This window comes from Thunnus maccoyii, chromosome 19 (assembly GCF_910596095.1).
Source record: "Thunnus maccoyii chromosome 19, fThuMac1.1, whole genome shotgun sequence".
In the NCBI taxonomy this organism is placed as follows: Eukaryota; Metazoa; Chordata; class Actinopteri; order Scombriformes; family Scombridae; genus Thunnus; species Thunnus maccoyii.
In genome coordinates, this window is record NC_056551.1 from 26,539,440 (window position 1) to 26,562,285 (window position 22,846).

Here is a 22,846-nt window from a genome sequence, read left to right on the forward strand (position 1 = left end):
CTTTAACTCTAGAATATCATGAAACTTTTTTTTTTTTTACTTTTTACTGATATTTCATAGACAAAAATGATTAATCAATTAATCGAGAGAATAATCACCAGATTACTCGATAATGAAAATAATTGTTAGTTGCAGCCCTAAACAAAACATATGAGGTCACATCTTGGGCTTTGGGAAACGGTGATCAACATTTTTTAAATACCAAACGACTCATCGAGAAAATAATCAACAGATTAATCGATAATGAACAATCATTAGTTGCAGCTCTACTTTGCAACATCTTTGCACAGGGCTCAGAATTTACTTTCACCACTGAGTGAGACTGATATCATGGCTTGTGTTTGAGTTGAAAACATTAAAGGACCAGTGTGTAGGATTTAGTGGCATCTAGTGGTGAGGTTGCAGATTGCAAACTCGCGGACAGCCCTCTGTAGAGCCAGTGTTTGGTTTATCCCTTCTGGGCTACTGTAGAAACATGGCGGGCTCCGTGGAAGAGGTCTCGCTCCCCATGTAGATATAAAGGGCTCATTCTAAGCAAACGAAAACACATCGATTCTTATTTTCAGGTGATTAAACACTAATTAAAACATACTTATGAATATTATGTTCCATTTCTGCCGAGTCCGCTAGATGCCACTAAATTCTACACACTGCACCTTTAAATGGCACAAAGAAGAATTTAACGGTATTTTCATACATCTCAGAATTCTTCATCATTTGCATTGCGAGTCAAACGGAGCTCTGTGTGAAACGAACGACCGACAAATTTTAACGCTGACATCCAGCTCGACCCCGGACCAGTCACTCTCTCCGCCGTCCACCGGTCGAGACTCAGAGGAGTGGTTGGGGATGTTTCTCTTTCTGCTCAGACCCCGAGTTTGTTGGCTTGTGTCAGCACCACCTTGAGCACGGGCATAAAAGCCGACGTCTCGCTGAAGTTGCTGCTACTGACGATGTGAGTGTGGATGTTGAGGCCCTCCGTGTAGGATCGAGACTCTATACTCCTGGCTATGTTATGCAGTCCTCCGACGATGGCGGGAGAGAGCTGCAGAGAAGAGTTGTGATAAGTCAACACATTATCACAGAGCATTAACATTATCCTTTGTAAACTTTCTAAACTGCAGTTATTTTGCAAGATGTGCTGGAGATGTGATCATCAGCATTGACAAAGCCCTAAAGTCTCTATATAAGACAATCTGTTCTGCTCTGTTTGTGTGCAAGTTTCATTTACAAAAATGTCATTAAGGCACCTGATTAAATACTATGAGAGCTAAAACAATTAGGTGATGAATCAATTAACCAGTCAACTATTTTGATAATAGCTTAATCATTTCAGTAATTTTAGAGGCAAAAAATGCCAAATATTTGATGGTTCCAACTTCTAAAATATGATAATTTGCAGCTTTTCCTTGTCTTACTTGAATATCTTTGGGTTTTGGACTTTTTGATGATTTTGTTTGTGCCTAAAAATAGCGAGAAAATTGAACGTGACGACTCCTCTTTGATCACTCGGACCTGCCACCTACAGTAAGAACAAATCTGTCAGATACTCACCGTCTGCTCTCTGAGTTTGTCGTAGAGCGCCTCCAAACGTTTGTTGGCATCATCGAGCTTCCTCTTGGTTTGCTGTAAACAAAAAGAGTACGTTAGACACCCGATGATATACTTTGGTGTTAAGTAGAGATTGATTAAACTGCTATCCGCAGCAGATAGACTCACAGGGTCGGTAGCTACAGCCAAACACTTCTGGATGAGACCCTCGAACGTGGTCTTCAGGACCAGGTGCTCGTCAGGGATAGGCTTCTTCATGATCTTCTCAGCAGGGATGGACTGCAGAGGCTGAAAGGGTCAAACAGGGTCTAATGAACTCTTACAGCCATTCATCAAAATCTCTGAGGGTGACACACGTTCACATTTTAACACAGTAAATTCAAAACTAAATAAATGAGGATATTAACCCTCAACTTTAAGGACAAGACACTTCGTCACGGACACTTGTCCGTCTAAAGAAACAGATTCATCAGATCACATTTTTTACGCTCCAGGCCCTTTTCTATTCTCTGGTTCGCTTAGTGAAGCGAAACTTCACAGGTCGCTGTTCAAATCACACAAATCTCCTGCTGTTCATATGCTGTGTCCTTATTGACGGTATCTATAATGATGTATCAAAACTTTTCTAATGTTTCTGAATTAAAACATGCAAATATCCTGTGTCAGAAACAGTAGAAAACTGAGTCAATAACATATTTTCACCCAGTTATCTTCATATTCTGTGACATGAGAGCTGCAACGACTAGACGACTGACAGAATATTAATTGCCAACTATTTTGATAATTGACATTTCCACATTCTGTGATTTCAGCTTCTCAAATTTGAATATTTTCTTCTTCTATGATAATAAACTAAATATCTTTGGGTCACCTCAGGTTTTGGGAGACAGTGATAAACATTTTTCTCACATTTTATGGACCAAACAACTACTCAGTTAATGAAGAAACTAATCGCCAGATGGTTAGCTGCAGCTCTAATGTACCTGAATGACGTCTCCTGTAGGTGCTCCTGGTGCACCCTCCATACTGGTCTTGGGCATTACCGGGTTCATAGTTTGTGGGGGGAGCTGCTGCTGCTGCTGCTGCTGCTGGTGCATGCCTGAGTAGGGGGCCTGGACACCGTGCGGGCCCTGGACCCCTTGCGGGCCCTGGACCATGGCCTGAGGGGCCCCAGAGGACACCGGCTGGGCCTGAGGGTCACCTCCCAGTGGAGCCATGATGGGAGCAGTGATGGGGGCAGGTGGGGTGTACTGCGCTGGAACCTGCTGAATAATATTAATATATTTCATTTAAAACATCTTCATCTGTGTCTCTATCTGCAACTTGGATGCAGACGGAGATGAACAAAAGTCAGATTTTTAGATTTACCTTCTTTTTTAGTGGTCTGCTCAGAGCTGGAGGGTCGTTCCAGCCATTCTGAGGCCCTACAGGAAGAAAAAAACAATCCTAATCATTCACTCACTCTCACACTGCGAGACCACAGTATATGTTATGTTTTGAAATATGTCTGATAGAAGCTTCAATTTGTTATTCATAGCTTTAATTGCAAGACTTGACAGATGAATCCAATAATCAAATCTACGATGGTGCACTGATTGAGGTGCAAATATAACAAATGAAACTATTTTGTTTTGATTAAAATAAAGCAATTTGTGATCATAGAATGATTAAAGTAGTTTTCATTGTATACTAATTTAAAGATTTATCAAATCAGTCCATGCAAAGTACCAACTGGAAACAAGGTGTAAAATTATTATTTTTTTTAAGATAAGTGATTCAACACAGAATTATAATCATCATCCATCCCTGTTACCTTAATCCAGGTAATTTTTCTTATTCAAAGGTAACTGGTTCTCCTGAAGCTGTATGAATTAAAATCTAATTCATATTTATAAAGTCATTAAGTTCAACCTGGGAAAGCTTGTGTGCAGACAGTTGATGAACTCTTCTAAAACTAGAAATAAGATGATGACGACTCTCATTGTTGAGTCTTGTTAAAAAAGTTCTTGCATCAATAACTTTAAGTTCCTCTGCTCATAATGGCCTCTTTTTATCTACTGACGATGACTTAGAAGCAGAAAAATATTATCTTGAAGCAGATAAAGTGAAATAAGTAAAGTAACAAAGTAAAAATCAGACATCTTGATGTCCTTGACATCTTTTAGAAGACACAATCTGCCTTTGTGTCTATGGAGTCTGCAGTGGAATGATAGTCTTCTATACGGTTTAATTACAATCAATTTATAAACTGTTTTAAAAAAAAACAATAAAAGTAAAGTAAGTAAGTTTATATTTAATGATGCGTTAATAAAATTAAAGTTAAAAAAAGTAAAAAGATAATTAAATTTGCCGTTTAATAATTCTACTTTCTTATTCTGACTTTAACTGATGAAATAATAATTAAATTCTAAAATCCAACTGCAAAATTGATTTTAAAAAAGCTTCTTTAAATCGATTAAGAAATAGAAACTGTAAATGTTTAAGCAGCAGACGTGTCATGAATTGTGAAATGAAGCATAATCACTAGAGTACTTCTGCATATGTGAAAAAGTATTATAAAAGACTTTGTAGAGAAATACAATTAGTGAATTAATGGACTGACTGACTGGCAGTTAAACGGAGGAAATGACAACCAGAGTTGAACATACAGGGTGAGAGAGTCAGTGAGGATGAGGATGATCAGAGCCATGCAGACCTGTTCTCTGAGAGGCGGGGATCAGCTCAGGGGAGAGCTGTGTACCTGAGACTCCGCTCGGTGGAGGCGGCGGCGGCATGTACGACACAGGAGATCCTGGCCCGCCATGCTGGAAAGACGCTCCGGAGGAGGAGGGAGGAGCAACAAAGGAGGAGGAAGAGGAAGGGGCGGTCGGAAAGAAAGGACGATTGGAGGGAAGAGAGGAGGAAAGGCACTGGCTGATAGGAGGTTGCCCGGGATAGAAGGGTGCTGACTGAGAGGGGACGGGCTGCGTGTACTGAGAGAGAAAGCCGGGGGGCTCAGCGGGAGGTGGAGCAGCAGAAGAGTATTGAAGAGGGTTATAGATAGGTGCCCCCCCAGCTCCAGGTGGGTATTGGTTGACCTGGGGGTAGGCTAGGAGTCACATGGGATACAATAGATGCTATTAGTGAAAAACTAGCACAGTTGCAGGTTATATTAAAGGTTAAGGCTGCAATTTTCTATATATTTCTTATTGTCAACAAATCTCATGCGCAGAGCTGAACCAACAATCTACTAACAAGTATTGTGTGTGAATCCAAAGCCTAATATATCTTATTCCTCTGTGCCGTAGACCTCCGTTGTTGTCTAAAAACTATTAAAAACACGTTAATGAGTCACATCGCTGCACTGGGTGACATGTTCCTTCATCATGAAGAGTTTGGTCACGTTAGTTTGTTTAGAAACGGCTCCAAAGACTAATAACAGTTATCACATTTTCAGTCTCCAGAGAGTAGTTCTGTGTAAGGCAGATGACACTGAGCATGTGCAAGAACAAGGTTCTGTTTACAGCTTTGCTAGCTTGTTGTGCTACATATCCACAACCTCTTGACTTTGTACTGAAGTTCTTTGAGACATTTTACAGTGTAGTACAAAGTCAGGAGGTTGTGATGTGTAGCACAACAAGCTAGTGAAGCTCAGTACTCAGTGGTGTCTGCCTTACACAGAACTACTCTCCAGAGACTGAAAACTTGATTGCTATTATTAAAGTGGCTGTATACTTCTTCAGACATGCCCAGCCCGTTAAACCCCGTCCCCCCGCACTATTCCGACAGAGGATTCACGCAGAGATTGGACAGCTATGCGGAGGTGAAAGAGGAGGAAATTCTCTCTCTAGCTCTCCTTTTTCCACTCATGATGCAACTATTTTCTGTTGCAAACAAGTGCAACGTTATGACTGCCTTCCAGGAGAGACTGTCTGAAAATATGCGCCGTTATCTCCGTATTTAAACGATATCACGTCTCCCCCGTCTCCCTCCCCTCTCTGTGATGGTCGGCTTTTCACTCCGCCTTTGGAACAACTATAAACACATTTGCCTTCCGACGTGGGCGGACAACATGTCATAAGTGCTGGTTTGGCTCTGCATGAGATTTGTTGACAATATGAAAAATATAGAGAATTGCCAGCCGTATCCTTCAACTGTATCATGCAACAGGACAGACTGTAGAAATATACAGATAAAGACTAGATTTCATACAGTACATGCTAACGTGCTTTAAGTTTAGCTCAGGACTCAACAGGCAAAGAAATAAACATACTGAAAAAATATTCATACCTTGTGTTAGTGACTAATATTAACTTCAACAGCACAGAACAAAGCAGATATTATAGAGTCAAACATTTCCAAAATGAAATGCTTGCCACAGCTGTGTATAAAACTTGCTTGACAGTTAGACTCAGAAACAGTGATTTTCTCTAAAGTTAATAACCTTTGTAGTAAAGACTTAAAGGTGCAGTGTCTAGAATTTAGTGGCATCTAGCAGACTTTGCAGAAATGGAGTATAATATTCATAAGTGTGTTTTAATTAGTGTATAATCACCTGAAAATAAGAATCGTTGTTTTTGTTAGCTTAGAATGAGGCCTTTATATCTAAAGTTACACTGAGGCCGCCATGTTGCACCGCCATGTTTCTACAGTAGCCCAGAACGGACAATCTGCAACCTCACCGCTAGATGCCACTAAATCCTACACACTGGTCCTTTAACTCTTCTGCTTCCGTGGCTTGTAGAGTTTGTAAAACACTTACGCTGGTACTGATGGGAGTACATGTAGGCAGGAGTGGTGGAGGCTGGAGGAGGAGCAGTAGCTGGGCCAGAGGCTGGCAGCCCATAGGGGCTTGAAGGCTCCACCTGCGGACGCAGAAAAAGAAATCTGAAACCGGATTTTAAAATAAAAAGATAAAGAACTGACCACTGAGCTCCACAACAGAGGATGAAGCTTTTTTTTCCCCCGCTGTAAGAACAAAGTTAGGTGTTGAGTGAGAGCAGAATAATCAGTTAAATAGTTAAATTAACAGCTCCTGGGCGGGAAAATCCACAAATAAAAGGCATGCAATTACATTCAGTGGTATTATGTTTGTTTGTGAGGAGCAGCATGCATGTTAGCAGAGGCAGACAGATGTTAAGAGTGTGAAGAACGAGGACTAATCTCATGCAGTTAATCACATTCATAATCAGGGTGCAGGAGAAGCAAATGACTGAGTGGAAACGTTGCATGCATCACAGGCTGAGGAGACGGAGGAGTCAGTCTGGCTGATTTCCATTCTGGTAATTATGCTTCCTCTCGTCCTCGCTCCTTCAGCTCGTGACCCAAAAACTCATCAGGGTTGTTCCAATCTCTTAAAAGCGTCTAAGAGGAGACGAGGAGGCACATGGAGGAGCTCAGAGTGAGGAACCGTAGCTGTATCGTATGTGGAAGATTTTTACTGGACGGCAGCATCCCTTCAGTGTTTATTGGTTGGTCAGCTGATCTGACAGGATGATAAAAGGAGCAGTCGGCTGTTGAGGACACAGCTTCACTGTAATACTAATATTATTGCATTATCTAAAAACTGCAGATTAGTCAAACTACCTGTGGACCTGAGTGAAAATGCTGAAAATGAGCATAAAAAATCTTTTATGCCTGAGTTGGAAAGTTGGTGTATCCATAAAATGCAAAATGCAACCAAGTACAATGGAAACAGTGTAGCAGAATAAATCATGACGTACATGAACGTGACTCAACCTTCCACTGAAGAGACAAAAATAAACCTGTGTGGAACGATGAGGAACATTCCCCAAACTAATAAATGAAACGTCATGTTTCCATCACGTTTTCCACACGGTTTTCCATCGTTTGTGCTGTAACTTTTAACTCTTTTAATGACTGATTTTAATTCTTTTTTTTTTTTATTCTAACTGGAGAATTAGCACCACCAGCTGTTTATCTCAACAACCTAATTCCTAATATTAGCATAACATCTGAGATGGAAACACGCTTTAATTTGATTTTTCTTTTTGCTGACTTACATTTGGATGGAAACCTAAAAAAATCCTCCATCCTCATGTATCTTTCTCACATCTCTGTCTCTTGCTTCTCGGCTGGAAGGAGTCATGTTAGCTGAATAGAAAGCACCCTCAGAGTGTCAGAAGAACAACAGGAAGTGATGTCATGGTGGGTAGCAATGGGGGGGGGGAGGCATTACCACAGACGTATCACAGCAGCCGAACAGAAGAAGTCTGGGATGTCAGGCAATTGGTCAACAGTTTGTGCAAGAACATCAGTAAACATCAGTCAAGGTGTGTGTCGGGGTTGGTTGGGCGGTTAAGTATACCTGCTGGTCTGAGGCGGTGCCTACTTGCGGAGGAGGAGGAACATTGGGGAGGGCTGTGGGAGTTTGGTTACTCCAGGAGGTGACAGTGGAGGCAGCCCTCACCTGAAGCACACAAAGACACACAGCACATACCAATGATGGCCGCACCATGAAGGAGGAGGGGGGGGGGGGGAGGAGGAGGGAGGGGGGGACACCAAACAACACCACAACAAAGCACTGGACAAGTGGACAGAGCCAGGGTTCAAATTACAGGAACACAAAACGTTTGTAACATAAAAAGAATCTGCATTTTTCCGCTAAAGCATTTGGGAATCAGCATGTGATTTAAACCCTGGCTAGAATGGAAATAATCCAGTTAATGAAATGACTACAACACGACAGCAATGAGCGCTTCAGGTGGTTAGTTAGTATGTGACCTGGAGAGTCTGCCCTCAGGTTTAATAAACCCTGAAATCTGCGTGAGTCCTGACAAAAAAAAACACAAATTTAAGCTTTGTTATGTGAGGTCAGTGGAACATACTGGTTGGTAATACTGCGGCTGTGGTTGCGCTGGTGCGGAGGCAGGTGTAGGCATTGGAGCTGGAGGTGCTACGCTGGGCCGAGGCACCATGGCAGGCTGGACCGGAGTGAACGGGTGCCGGGGCAGAGGAGTTGAGACGTGCTGAGCCTGAGGAGCCGGCATCCGAGTCTGAGCTCTCGGGGTCTGAACCGGAGCTGCAGGAGCGACCGCCGCCGCCGCCTGCTGCTGCCCGAGAGCCCGACTGAGTCGGTCGCGAAGCTGCTGCACGGCGACCTGGACGGAAGAGACGAGAAATGAGGAATGTGGAGTTAGAAAGTGAGAAATCACGTTACCTGGGCATTTCTACGCACATTGAAATGTGAGGCTGATATTTCAGAGTATTTTTAGTTAAATGAGCTGGATTGTTTGTTTTTTGCTTGACAAATTGTTCCGTTCTGTTGGACTAAACTAACATATTACAACATATCACAACTTTATGCAATGCTGAGTTTTCCTTAAAGCAAAGTCTGCAAATTGAGCAGTCCTACAGAAAGTTTGCATAAAAGGCTCAAAAAGTCCGTTCCAGCTCTGAACCCTCGCTGACTTAGTGAGAGTTTGCCCCAAAGTCTGTGAACGCAAGACGGGAACGTCTGAGTTTGAGTCTAAAGTCGACACTCACTGCTTAATTGTAAATAATTAGTTTCACAGTTAGTTTTTAAATTTGTCATTTTGATTTCACACATTGTCGTGAGTGATTTTTCACCCAGTGAATCATCGATGTAACAAAACAGAGAACAATACTAACTAGTGACAGACAGTAAGAGAACTACAATAGACAGTTTTATTGAAATAAAGGAATGTATGCTATCCTGTGTGAACTAACTAACATATGATACAGCATATGTTTTACTGTTACCTTATCAATAATTCTACATTCATTTATCGGTCACTTCTCTTCTTTTTTTTCTATTCTTATGTTATTAACGCTATTATTTACTACCGCGGTCTCAGTGAAAAGATTCAGCTGAAGTCGACACCTGAACAGCTACGAGATTCTGTTACAAGCAACTAAGTCGTCATCGGCAATTCCCGTCTCAAGTGAACGCAGCGTATAAATCACACTTTAAAATAACACCGAGCGAGCATGTCAGTGACTGTCATAGTCATCATAAACGTAAAGGTACAGTTTTTCTAGCTGTTCCACGATAGTAACAGTTAATAAGGAATGACTTTCACCTTGCTTGAGGGAGGTGTACATCTCTTTGTGACTAACTTATCCTGTTATAGAATAACTTCCACACCACCTTCAAACTAAACTGAGCTCCATTTGAACTTACATACAGCTGCTGCAGCTGTGTTACGTACCTGGTTGGTGTTGTCAGGCAGGTAGGTGATGGCGGTGGACAGGCTGCCCTGGGAGGCCAGTAAGTTGGCGTACTGGCTCATCTTCTCAGCCAGCAGGATGCCGATAGCAGCGGGACCAGAGCGCTGAGTCAGCTCGACCGCACGACGCATCACCACCACCTTCTCCACCAGGTCCTGAGAGAAAGAAACACAACATTTTATATAAGCATGATTAAATAATTAAACAAAAGAAACATTCAAACTGTGGTAACATTTTGTTTTGGTCACATGGAGGTAACAGAACAAGATGAAAAGACAAAATTCGACATATTATTACAGGGTTGTTATGGCAGTTATGGTGTTAGCAAAACTTTCACCAGTTTTTACACATCCAGCAGACAGAGAGCAACATTAGCATTCACTTGGAGTCTTGTTTCTAACCACCGTTTTAGCTCTGTTTTGGTCTCCCATCAACTCCTGAGGAAGATATCTGGCTCTTTAGCTGCTGAAATACTCTGCGGTCTTCACCATATAGTTGCTATATTTGTCCATCTGCTGTTTGGTGAAAACAACGTTGATGAGAGCTGAGTTTTCAGGCCAGAAAACCAAAACAATGATGAGCTAAAAAGCTCTCTAAAGCTGAGGGAAACTGCAGTTAAGTGATAATTTTCTGTGGGTTTCTCACTGCGATTGCCACCTGAAACATTACACTTACTGATCTGATTCATTGTTGATGTAAAAATATTGTTTAGTGCAGCTGTAAGATGCAGAGCTGGAGTCCCTCTTTCTACACACTCCCTGCATACACACCTGCAGAGAGAGTGGACAGTGTCCGTCCTGCGCTCTGGTCCAGCAAGACACGAGTTTCTCCACGTTACCGGCACAGATGTAACACAGACAGGCCTGAGCTTGAAGCTGGGCCTCCTGCGCTGCCTCCAGTCTGCCCCCGAGAAGGTCTAACAAACAGAAAAGTTCAGTTAGTGAGCACAGATTCATTGACATTTAATAAAAAGGAGGGACAGCACACACTGATGAAACCCTGCGGGCTACATGTAAGGTGGAGCACAGGAATAAATGACCCCAAGAGACTAAAATGAAGGCCTGTCAGTAACACTTTGGTCTGTTGAGGTCAATCCAAGGTAACCTTAAACTAACCACAGAGAGAAGAGAACTCCTCAGGCTGAGCATAGGTCATGACGGCAGCCAGAGCCTCCTTCCAGTTCTGCAGCTCGCACGTCTTCAGGATGTCGTGCCAGTCCTTCATCACCACTGCACTGATCAGCTGCAGGACAAAACACGGTTACGTCATCGATAATAAACTCTGAATTAATAAACAGTAACAGAAAAAAAAAATCCTCCTTGGTTGTTACCTTGGTAATCTTGCTGTGTGTTTTTGTGAAATACTTCTTCTGGGTTCTCTCCAAGAGGTCGGCCCCGCCGGCGATGGCCAGGATGATGCTGTCTGCCATACGGTTGTCATGGAGACAGAGCTCCACGGCTCCCTCAAAGTCTCCGGTCAGCAGAGCTTGTGTGATCAGTCCGTCCACATCTGGCACGCAAACAAAAACAGGGTGAATATTTTTCAAACCCTCTCTGGCTGAAGGTGATAATCGGTGAAATCTGCCGCTGTGGACTGACGTTATAAAACCTTGAAGGAGTGATTACCTTGACTGATGCTGAGACTGACTCCTTCTGCAGGAGCTGGAGCAGGAGCTGGAGCAGGAGCTGGAGCTGGAGCAGGAGCTGGAACCTCAGCGGGCTCCACGACTGGAGCCGCGCTCTCAGCAGGAATGAGCTCCTCCTCCACCGGTGCTGCCGTCTCCTGAAACGCCAACAACAAAAAAAAAAACCCTCCTGTGAATGTCTCATGTTTAATCTCCTTCCCTCATGTGTTGTCAGTTAAAAAATGTCTGTCTGCTGCCAATTCAATATTTCTACTTGTGCAGACATCACCTGAACACACATAACAAATTAACAACTAGAATCAATACGATGCTGATATATGAGCAATATATATCAAATATTATGATAAAAGCTCGATAACACCTGATACTTCTGCCCATTAATTTAATTAAAAACAATCTATTTACCCCAGTGAGGGAAGTAGAAATAACACACAAACAATCTGATTATTCAGTTTGCCTTAAAGGCGTTTACACACCCATACAGGTGTTTTGAAGTTTTCTGGCTGATTGAACCTCATCTCAGATTGAAGGTTGGCGGATCTACGCTGGAAATTATGTGAAACAAACAGACGCAAACACCAGATGCACAAAACTACCACGAGAGTCTGGATTAATACCCACACTTGCAGTGTTGAGAAGTATTTGTGTAAAAAACGCCAACATGCAGTAGACTCAACGAACACTTGATGCAAAAGTCCCCCAAATACAGCTTCCCCCAGTTCATCACTGTCTACTGTGTTAATGACAATAATCAACATACATGAAAATGTTGAAATGTTACTATGTTGGATTCAGGGTGAATATTATTATTTATTTTCCAAACACTATGCAGTTACCTCCAAATATCTATAAATATAAAAAAAAATCTTGTTGATGAGTGATAAGAATGATATTGCACACCTGACACTGTAAAAAAATAAAGATTATCTTCCTAAAAATGTTATCAGACAGAAACCATTCACAATAATATCATGTTTATCATATTTGTCTTTTATGCACAGTAGACCAACATGGTAGATATTGATAACTTCATTCAATTGTTTTAATAATTGTAACTGTCCTCTGATTGTAGCTGTGATGCTGTAGGGTTAGGACTAGGATTAGGGTCAGGGTTAGGATTACTTATTTGTTCATTGCGTGATTTTAAAACAAACAAAAAAGGCGCCTGAGTTCAGCTGAACTGTGTATTTGAATGACTGAAATAAAAACAACGGGCACTAAAGCACTGTGGCAGTTACCAGAATCTTGCAAGTAAGCACTTGACTAGTCACGAATACCTCAAGTGTGGGTACTGGGACAGACCAAGTGTGAACATGCCTCAGTGCTGAGAGGAAGTCTTATCAACCAAAATGGGTGTGCAGGGCCTTTCATGGTGCTTATAGTCATTTTGAAGGCAGTTCCACTGGGCTAGAAGATAGCATCAATGTAAATGTGACATGATGATGATAATGTACCTCTTCCAGGGGGATCTCCTCCTCCTCCACCTTAGCCTCCTCCTCAGCCTTCTCCTCAACCTCCTCCACAGCCTCCACCTCAACATCCTCCTCAGCCTCCACCTCAACATCCTCCTCAGCCTTCTCCTCAGCCTCCTCTGGGAGAACCTGGTCCACATTTGCCTCTGGTTCACCAGTAAGAGCATCCTCTGGATCCGCTGCAGCTGGCTCCTCGGTGTCGGGGTCAGGAGCGGAGGAGTCCAGTTCGAGCGTGGCGGCTGGCTGAAGGTTCGCAGCGGCAATCATGTCGAACGCTGCCTCTGGAGTGTCGACAGGCGGAATGAAGCTGAGGTCTGCGACAGGCGGCGCGAAGCTGAGGTCTGCAACAGGCGGCGCCACACTGAGGTCTGCAACAGGCGGCGCGAAGCTGAGGTCTGCAACAGGCGGCGCCACACTGAGGTCTGCAACAGGCGGCATGACGCTGAGATCTGCAACAGGCGGCGCCACACTGAGGTCTGCAACAGGCGGCGCCACACTGAGGTCTGCAACAGGCGGCATGATGCTGAGGTCTGCAACAGGCGGCGCGAAGCTGAGGTCTGCAACAGGCGGCATGACGCTGAGATCTGCAACAGGCTGCACGCTAGCTGGAGCAGGCACGTCCACCTAGATTTCAAAGGAAAAGAGTTGTGCACCAACAGGTTCGGAATTAGACACAAGATACTCAGACAGTGATGGTGTAAAAGTAAGTTCAGCAACAGGCACAAGCACATCAACATTAAGTTTAGATTAATCGTTGGAGTCAGGATCATGTTTGAGTTCAGTGGTGGAAACAGAAGTACGAGGACGGATCTGCATCCACAGAAAACAGTGATGCAGAGAGAAATGAAACATAAACCTGAAGCAGAATAAATTGTTGCGAAGAGTCAAATGATTTCCAGCTTCCTCTGAGCAGTTTCAAAAAGTGAAGTAGCTTCACTAGCAACAGACCAAAGCTTCATCATTATGAACACTTGCAACACTTCCTCATTGCAAAACCAGAGACAGACACGTACAGTTTGCAACATTTCAAACAAAGAACTGTAGCACCAATGGGAGCAGAACAAGGCTGTAAGTCTTGTTGTACTATTAGTGAAAGGATGTGAACGGCACAGTAAGCAGGAACAAATGGAGTGCAGTGGTGTGCTAATGGGGCAATTTGGAAGCATCTCAAGTAATTATGAAAGCACAGCAGTGTCTATTGTAGTCCACTTTGTGAATTAAGTTCGATTTTTTTATATGAATAAAATCCCTCCATGTGCATTTTTAAACATGTTTTGATGCATTTGTAAAGGCCGATAACTTCATTATAGCAGGATCGTATCACATCATTAAACAATTAGAAGCCATAATAACCAAACTGGCATCAAAAAATTGCATTATCATACATTATCATCATTTTAGTCCTATGGATATAATAACAATATCACTTTTCAGGATACTCAAAGATACTTTACAAAGGAAACAACAAAACAAAATGAAATAACGTCCATGATATATGTAGTTATAATGGAAATTATACAATAACTACACAAAGAAAAACTGCTTTTGAGTTAAAATGTATAAGAGTAACGTACCTTTGGAGGATCAGCAGGTTTTTCCTCTAGTGCTGCTGAAATCTGACAACAAAAAGGACACAATTATCACAAGATGTAAGGAAAGACTCTTGAAGAAAGTTTATATTTTGAGCATATATATATATATATATATATATATATATATAGTACCATATGGGGAATGCATTAGCCTAGAATATATATAAAGTATATGTCTCACCTTTAAAGCTAGCTCCTCTTTGTTGTAGCCCAGAAGTTCCAGGAACTTGCTGCGGATATCACTTTCAAAATTAGCCTGAAAACACAAATAAGTCACATTTAAACAACATTATTCAAATGAAAAGCATTAATTTCCTCGTGTGTTCACCATTCAGTTTCATACCTTGAGGAAAGACCAAACCGTCCTTTCAAACTCATTTTCGGCCGCGTCAACCTTCTCCTGGCAGAAATCCACGAAGCTGCCAGCGCTCAGGGTGGCCTGCAGCTGATCGGATCGCTTCAAAAAGGCCGTTTCCGTAACGACCTGGCTGACGTGTACGACGTGTGAAGCGGGCTGCTGAGGCTGCTGAGGGTTCGGCTTTGTGTTCTCCAGAGATACCAGCTTCCCGCCGAACTGGGAAGTGAACAGAAGCCAAAAGAGTGTAAGTGCATCAGATGGTAAAATACAGTCAGTCAGTCAGTCCTGTAGAAAAGTAAAGAGACTCACGGCGAACGATGCTCCTACGGGTCTGCGGATCCACTTGGGGGGCTTCTTAAGGGGGTTGACTGTCGCTGGAGGAGCAGCGGTCTGAGGCAGCTGCAGCGGCGGCAACGTTTGTCCCGTCCCGAAAGGATCCATGTTCCCGAACGAGTTACTAATCTGTAACAAACACACAGAGATTGTGTAAGTTTATTGTGTCACATTGTGCAAGACGTACCGTGTTTAATTAAATCTTTATTCACAATCTGTGTCAGACTGGACGATATCAGTTTGAGGCTGTCTGTTATGTCATGTTCAAGGAACTGAAAGGCCCTTCCTCCTCCTCCTCATCCTCTCTCTGAGCCAGCAGAGTCTCCTTCACACCACATTGTTTTCTCTTTGTTTTTTTTACTTAATAAACTGTCATTAGTTTCATCTAATTCAACCTCTTCATTCATGTTATTTCCCCCCCTGAACCGGAGTTGCAACACCGTCAGAACGTGTTACGATGTGAATAGAAAAAAAAAAAAGTAAATAAAAGCCGAGTCATGTTATCAGCTCACATCATCCATCTGCAGCAAAGTCACGCAAACTTTCTTTTTTGTTTCACCGCTATCATTTTGGTTTTTGTGTGCCATGAATGTTTTAAGGAGATTGTGTGTTTTTTCATTTTCATTTCATGTCGTATCCTGATTGGTTGGTTCGCGGTCACGAGTCGTAGCAGCGGTGAGAATCTTGTCTTAAGTTTCTGACTGTCAGAATGTTCCCTCAGGATGTCTTTGACAGATCTAGGACGCCGTTTTGGATCGACAACCAAAGATTTCACCACGTTTCTCTCATGATTCTGTCTCAGACTTCCCCAAAAAAATCACTGTGTGAAAGAGCCTTAAGATGACGGAAATCAGTTCTGATGATGCGCAGCACTAAAACAAAATAAATATGTGCAGAGGTCGTGTGAGTTCAACAGCAGAAGTGTTCACTGAACTGTTGAAACGCCCCGAAGCATCAAGTGATCCAAGACTAACTGAGAAGGCGTCAATGAAAAACACAGAAACAGTTGCAAAATAATAAAAGACGAGGAAATTTCATCACCATACTCGCTATAACACGCCAGGATCACTGTGAGTCCTGCAGTTTATCTTTGTTTGCAATCTGCTGAAGAGCAGCAACGAGTAGTTGAGAAAATAAATTGCCAAATATTTTAATAATAATGATTTTAACTCATTTTTTAAAGAGATAATGTCCAAATATTCTGCATTTCTCATACATTTGAGGACATTTTGGGAAACAGTCTTCACCATTTTTGGACATTTTATAGACCAAATGACTGATTAATTGAGAAAATAATTAACAGATTAATCGATAATAAGCAGCTCTAATCTGCTGATTTTCCAGGTAAACTGTAAAATCTGCCGCAGCATCTTGAACATGCTGTCAATCAAACGTCATGCAGTTTATTTTCACTCACTAATTACTTTAAAGCACAAATTTCCAGTTCCAGAGTATCTTATAATTAGATAAATCACAGCAAGATCATATTTTATTTACACATCTGTTTATCTCACCTGGTCGGCCTGTCTCTGGCTCTGCGCCTGGTTGCTGCCTCCCATGATGGAATAGATGTCGATGTATCCGTCGAAGCTCGCGGCCGACAGCACGGCGGGGTTCCTGGGGCACCACTGGATGTCGAAGCACCACTGGCTGCTGGTGGGCAACTCGTACAGCACCTGAGGATTCGAGCCGGTGATTTAATTACATCGGAGGGTGAAAGTAGAACAAAAGTCTTCTCCTCGGTGTAATCTACAATAACCTGTGTGTGTGTGAATCATATTTTACCTCTGCTGTGTTTGGATTCCAGCACAGTATCCTGTTGTCCTTCCCGCAACTCAGAAGCAGCTCGGGATCAGCCAAACTCCAGGCGATGGACAGGACACCCCTGCACATAAAATACAGTTACGTCTTAAATAGCTGCACAAATTTAAAAGGACAAATCCCACAAAAAAGACCAGAACCAACATTGTGTTGTCTGTGGCTCTCAGTCTCACGCCTACTGGTTCCTACTCAAAGCGTAAAGCCGAAAAGGTCCGCATGACGTAAAATTTCATCATCAGAGGGTGCACGTGTAGGCTCTGTGTGGACATCTGTGTGCCTGTCTTCTTCCTGTAGACGCCGATGTACTGCTGATGCGTGGAACACGTCCTCCAAACAGACTCCAGAGGACAGTAACAACAGGACTACTACTTATCTGTAACCGTCCATGTACGCGTCTGCTCAGGAGTATATCTGTGGCTTAAATGTCACAAATATATACTTTCATTTCTAAAAAAAAAAAAAAAGGCTTCCTGAATCAGCTGGGCGCTGTAGTTTCTAGCAAATGTTACTCAAACAGAAGTAAACATTGCATATTTTAAGTGGTGGATAAATACATATTTGGTGCTCTGGTGAGTATTTTCCAGCAGCAGGATGATGTTTTGTGGGACTGAATCAAAATAAACTACAGTGTGTTTGTTCATCGTTATGAAAGAACATGTCATCCAGTGACTCACTGATGTGTTTTTAATGGTTTTTGGACAACAGCAGAACTCTGAGATATATTCGGCTTTGGCTTCACAGACAATGTTTGTTAGTAGAACCAATTCATTGTTGGTTTTGATCATTTCATAAACATATATCTCATATCACCAGCTTTATCCTTTAAGACAGCAAAGAAAAGATGAAAACAGATGTGTTTACCGTGTATGATTCTCTAAAATCTTGAGAGGAGAGGTAGCAAAACGTAAATCCCACATCTGGATGACCGGCATCCGATCGTCCTCGGAGGACAAGACCAGCTGAGTGGCCACTTCTGGGTTCCAAGCCAGTCCGGAGCAATGCATCTAAACCCAAACACATAAACATTAACGTAGACTGTTTAAGTTGAGTAGACACTGTGAGTAACTTTTTTTTTTTAGTCAAGACAGCATGTGTACAACTTCATCTGAACAACGTACTCTGTTGCTGTGGTCGCTGACTTTAATAATGAGGTCGTTCTTGCGGAGGTCCCACACTGAGGCTCGGCCGCTGGGGCTGGCAGACGCCAGGATGTGTTGCACCTGTCTGTTCCACGACACACAGCTGATGTCCTCCAGAGGCTTCAAGACAAAAACATCAGCTCTTATATTCATTACTCATCATACAAACAGCTTAAAACATTATTTACATGCATGAGATGATACAGATTATGTCCAAAACGTCATCTGATGACACAAGAACAGACACGAATGCACACATCAATGTTCAAAATGTTAGAAAATAGTCATTATCACTTAATTACAGTGACATCTGACAGAATAATTAAGTCAAATTACATATAAAAAGTTAGTCAAAAGATAATTTACACTCCCATAAATAAGAAACAAACATTTTGACAACAGAAAGTAAGGACACAGCTGCAAACATTAGTCAATTAATCGATTAGTTGATCAAAAGAAAATTAATCTGCAACTGTTTTCAAATAATCAATTAATCCTTTAAGTCAATTTTGAAGCAAAATGCCAAACTGTTAATGGTTCTCTAACGTTCTCTAATGTGAGAATTTGCTGCCTTTCCTTGTTTTACAATCAATTAAACTGAACAAAACAAAACATCTGATGTCATTTTTCAGCATTCTGAAGTTTAACAGACCAAACAATCAATGAAGAAGATTAGAAATGATTTTTAGTTGCAGCCCTTAACAGGAAGTACAGCTAATTTAACTGTATAAAATGTAGGCTGTAAGTTTTAAAAATGTACCTGAGTTTTAGGTCCCGGTGTCATTGGAGAGCCGAAGTTATTCATATCCCAGATATAGATTTCAGACTCATTCCCGCCTGATGCAACCAGGTTTGTCTGCAGCACAAAAGAGGACAAAAACACAAAATGAGTCACCGCGTCTCGTCCCAGTTTTAAACCGAGAGCACGACGTTGGATTCACAGACGCCGGAGTCGAACGGGAGCGTACCTGGAACGGGTTGACATCGAGCGCTCTCACTGGTCCCGTGTGCCGATCGCTCTCGGCGATGATGACGTCACTCTCTCCCGCCATGATCTTCGCAGGGTCGTACAGGATGACGTTGCCGTTCTCGCCTCCTGCGATGAGGACCCCGGATGGGTGACTTTGGTTGTCCATTCCATAAGGAGCCCAAACCAGTTTGTGGTATCTGTGGGGAGGAAAAAACACATGTGTGTGTCATGAACAGCAGCGTGAAAAACAAAAACATGTGAGTCACCATGAGAGTAGCAAGCAGCTCTTTTCTACCTGTGAGAGGTGGACAAGCTGCCACATGATTTCATGTCCAGTGATGGTTCAGCTAAATCCAGCTCGAAAAACTCCAAGGAGGCATTAGTGCTGAAGGAGGCGTCCAGCTGCTGGGCTGATGTTCCTGGAGGAAGAGCGAAGGAAACAGAAAAAAATGACAATTATTTGATGGTTGCAGAGTCTTAAATGATGCTGCTTCCCTGTGAAACTCCCCACGGACATTAAACACTAGACCGAACTCTCAAGACTCACCTTCTTTAAAAGACGCTTTTAGCTAATAATCAGCTCTTAGTCTGATACGTCTCTTTTACTGCCTTTGTTTGGTAACTTCTTTTTACCAATTTATCTATGAAAAGCATCTTTAACTGCCTTTAAAAAGTGCCGTGTGAATAAAATGTGTTATTTTTTATTAGTTTCCTTTTGCTACATTAAAGTAAATTGAATATCTTCAGGTTTTGAACTGTTGTTCGGGTAAAACGAGACATTTCATGACATCACTCCGGTTACATTTTTAGTTGTTTTCTGACGTTTTAATTAATCAATTAACTTGGAAAATCAGCAGATTAATCGCTGATGAAAATAATTCTTAGTTGCAGCTTCATTCGGTCACGTGTCACATGATATGTTGATGTTGCGTCGTCACATGGACTCCTGTGTCTTTGTCATCTTAACATCAAGGACGACGATGGAAACATTTCTCGACATGTCAAATAAACTTAAATAAATACTTCACTGTTACACACCAGAGTCTGTGTTGTTTCTTTTTCAGTACAGGATAGAAAACATGATATCAGCAGTGCAACATGTAGGCAGACACAACAAATCAACACATTTTTACTGTGTTTACAGTGCTGGAAATTATGCAGCCATGTTTTTCTGTTATTGACATTTGCCGGCGGATCAACAACAAACTAATTACACGTTCTGCGGCTCAGATTAGTTTAATTAATGTGTGTATAAATGTCTGGAACACCTGATTAAAAAAATGATATGATGTCTTGTCAAAACATCAAGAAGCGACAGCAGCAGCAGCAGGTCTGTGCAGGCGCTCGCTGCGTGCTCGTACCTGTTGCCAGGTAGATGGGGTGGTGCTGTGCAGGACTCCAGCTCTGGATGGATGTACGCTTGATCTCTTTAAGTTTCATCCTGGAGGGGAAAAAAAATAAATAAATAAATAAATAAATGAGTGCACTTCTTGAGAAAACCTGCCATTTTCACTGTAATGTAATTACAGCAAATGTAATGTTGTTTTCTCTGCATCTGGCTTCTGGGTGAATCACCACAGATAATGATTTAGTTCCCATAGAATGAATACAAAAGAGCTTATATTGCTGGGTTTTTACATTATAGTATGTTTATACATTAAAGGATAGATTCTCATGTTTTCAAGTCTGTCTTAAAACAACAGTCAGGAGCCCGAATGAATGAAATGATCTGCATTTAAAAGCTTATCCGAAGCTAATATGGTGGTTTTTGTTACTATACTTCCACTGCAGCTCGACAGGGAAGGCAAATGTGGCAGATATCCACTTGATATGACTAACTCAGACTGCTGAAGCCTCATATAAGCTTCAGATCAACTTTTACATGCGTATTTGCACAAAATGACTGTGTGGACTCACTGTGGATTTTGGCCCCCATCATTTACACTGAAAGCACATTTGAAGGGGATCCTTTAAACAGCCGGTATGAACAGGAGGAATGATTACAGCGAGGAAAAACCTCTTTCACTGTTCATATAGACACCTGACTGTTGTTTTAAGACACAATGGAAAAAATGCAAACCTGTCCTTAAGAATGAATTGACTGAATTTAGTCCCTATCACATTATAAGTAGACTTCTGAACCTTTAAAGACAAAACGAGCTAAATACTAATGAGTCAGGGCATATGGTAATAATAACATGTATGTGACGACCTTTGTTATATGTAAATACTGCATTTTCTCCATTCTGCCCCTTGACTGTCTGTTTAATTGCCTTGTTATTGCAGTAAATAAACCAGCCTTATTGCAGACAAAGGCCTACTTTGACTGACAGTAATGATCACATGAGCTTTGCACTGTGGAGCTGTCTGACAGAAATGATTTATAAGTGCATTATAGCTCTCAAGAAGCCAGAGGGAAACCAGTCTGGGTACTTTTTTCGCAGTCATAGGTTATTAAAAGGAGAGTTAAGTAGAAGCTAACTGCAAGCTAACAGCTGATTGATCAATTAAAAGACAAACAGCAGGTGAAATTAAGTCGGTTAACGGCAGAAAACGCTCCGTAAATATAATGTCAGCTTTTTTATCTGCTTGTAAGGACTTGGTACTTTGTGTCCTAAAGCTGCAGGGAGGATATTACGTTTTGTAGCCTGCTAGCTGCCTGTGCAGGCAAAATATACCAGAGTGAAGACAGTTTACACACTCAGATCGTATTACTTACCTTCCTTTCTTCTGCTGCTGCTTCTTACATGAACGCACACATAAAAAAATAGGTGACAAACAAATAACAAACAGTCCTCCGCCCAGAACAAGTTCCCGTTTCGGTTCTGCTCGCAGGATTAACGTCTGTAGAAGCAGAAAGGAGGTTACCGGTCCCCGGCTGCAGACTCCAGTCGGATCTCCACGTCCCCACTGGGCTCCATCAACGTGGCACTAAGCAACACACGCCTCCTCCCACGAAGAAGAACAACAACTTCCGGAGGCCGTCCTATGCTAGCCGGGTTTTTTTTTTTTATTCCTAGGATGGCGAAGTAATGACCCGCCCTACTCTGCCTGAGAAGCGGAGTCATCCTAGGGAAAAAAGATCAGCGTCCTGCTAGCCTCGCATGCTAACTATGCTAAATTTTGTAGCCATATTTTTAATTGTCATACTATCATAAACATAAACTTTCTGTTAAAGATGTTAACACAAAGACATGCTGTCCACCAGTTTTAATTGTTTGTTTTTGGATCTGCTTATCTCTTGTGTTACATTTTATTACTATTTTATTAATACTATTATTGTTTTATTTATTTTTTGTTTTCTATTTTTCAGTTATTCAGCTCAATTATTTATTTAATTGTGGTAATTTTATATCACTGTCTCTTTGGGTTTTATTGTATGTAAACATTTTGTAAATATTGTTTTAAGAAGTGCTATACAAATAAAGTTATTATTAATAATAAAGTTATTATAATATATTTTGTCAGTTTATAACTCCAGCAGATCTCTGAAATCTCCTCCATGTGTCTATAGAGCACTTTCTAGAGTCTGGTGAGATGGCATTCAGCATTTATGCACCTAAAGAATAAAACAGTTTTTGCCTGCTGAACTTAGACACTGTTCTTCAAAACCAAATTGAGACCTTCTTTTTCACTCAAGTATTCTCTTAAATGAACAAACTGTATTTGTACAGCATGTGTGTATGTTTATGTGTTTTTATGTGTATGTATGCATGGATGTTTCTGTTTATTTGCACATTTTTGCTGTTTAATTCTATTTAAATGTAAAACACTT

The 22,846-nt window shown here is 41.7% G+C and overlaps 1 protein-coding gene across 1 annotated transcript; it reads right to left on the reverse strand.

Annotated features, from left to right (window-relative positions):
* Positions 1-856: 856 nt before the first annotated feature.
* On the reverse strand, positions 857-22,056 carry sec31a (SEC31 homolog A, COPII coat complex component). The gene is made up of 29 exons (XM_042396081.1): positions 21,791-22,056; positions 20,433-20,512; positions 19,367-19,490; positions 19,070-19,268; positions 18,862-18,957; positions 18,081-18,221; positions 17,824-17,966; positions 16,927-17,026; positions 16,656-16,817; positions 15,118-15,270; positions 14,794-15,024; positions 14,632-14,706; positions 14,433-14,474; positions 13,440-13,482; positions 12,841-13,160; positions 11,367-11,523; positions 11,072-11,250; positions 10,857-10,983; positions 10,512-10,657; positions 9,723-9,896; positions 8,379-8,651; positions 7,859-7,960; positions 6,293-6,395; positions 4,292-4,639; positions 2,920-2,975; positions 2,535-2,816; positions 1,720-1,839; positions 1,555-1,626; positions 857-1,045 (listed from the first exon to the last, which is right to left on the reverse strand). The coding sequence occupies exons 2-29, from the start codon at positions 20,509-20,511 to the stop codon at positions 866-868; spliced, it is 4,227 nt and encodes a 1,408-aa protein (XP_042252015.1). The 5' UTR covers position 20,512; positions 21,791-22,056; the 3' UTR covers positions 857-865.
* Positions 22,057-22,846: the final 790 nt, after the last annotated feature.

Coding starts and splice junctions, on each gene's coding strand:
- sec31a (XM_042396081.1), bottom strand. CDS start 20,511: ATGAAACTTAAAGAGATCAAGCGTACATCCATCCAGAGCTGGAGTCCT. Junction 17,967..18,080: donor TCAGCGACCACAGCAACAGA/GTACGTTGTTCA, acceptor GTTTGGGTTTAG/ATGCATTGCTCCGGACTGGC. Junction 14,707..14,793: donor CGGTTTGGTCTTTCCTCAAG/GTATGAAACTGA, acceptor TTGTGTTTTCAG/GCTAATTTTGAAAGTGATAT.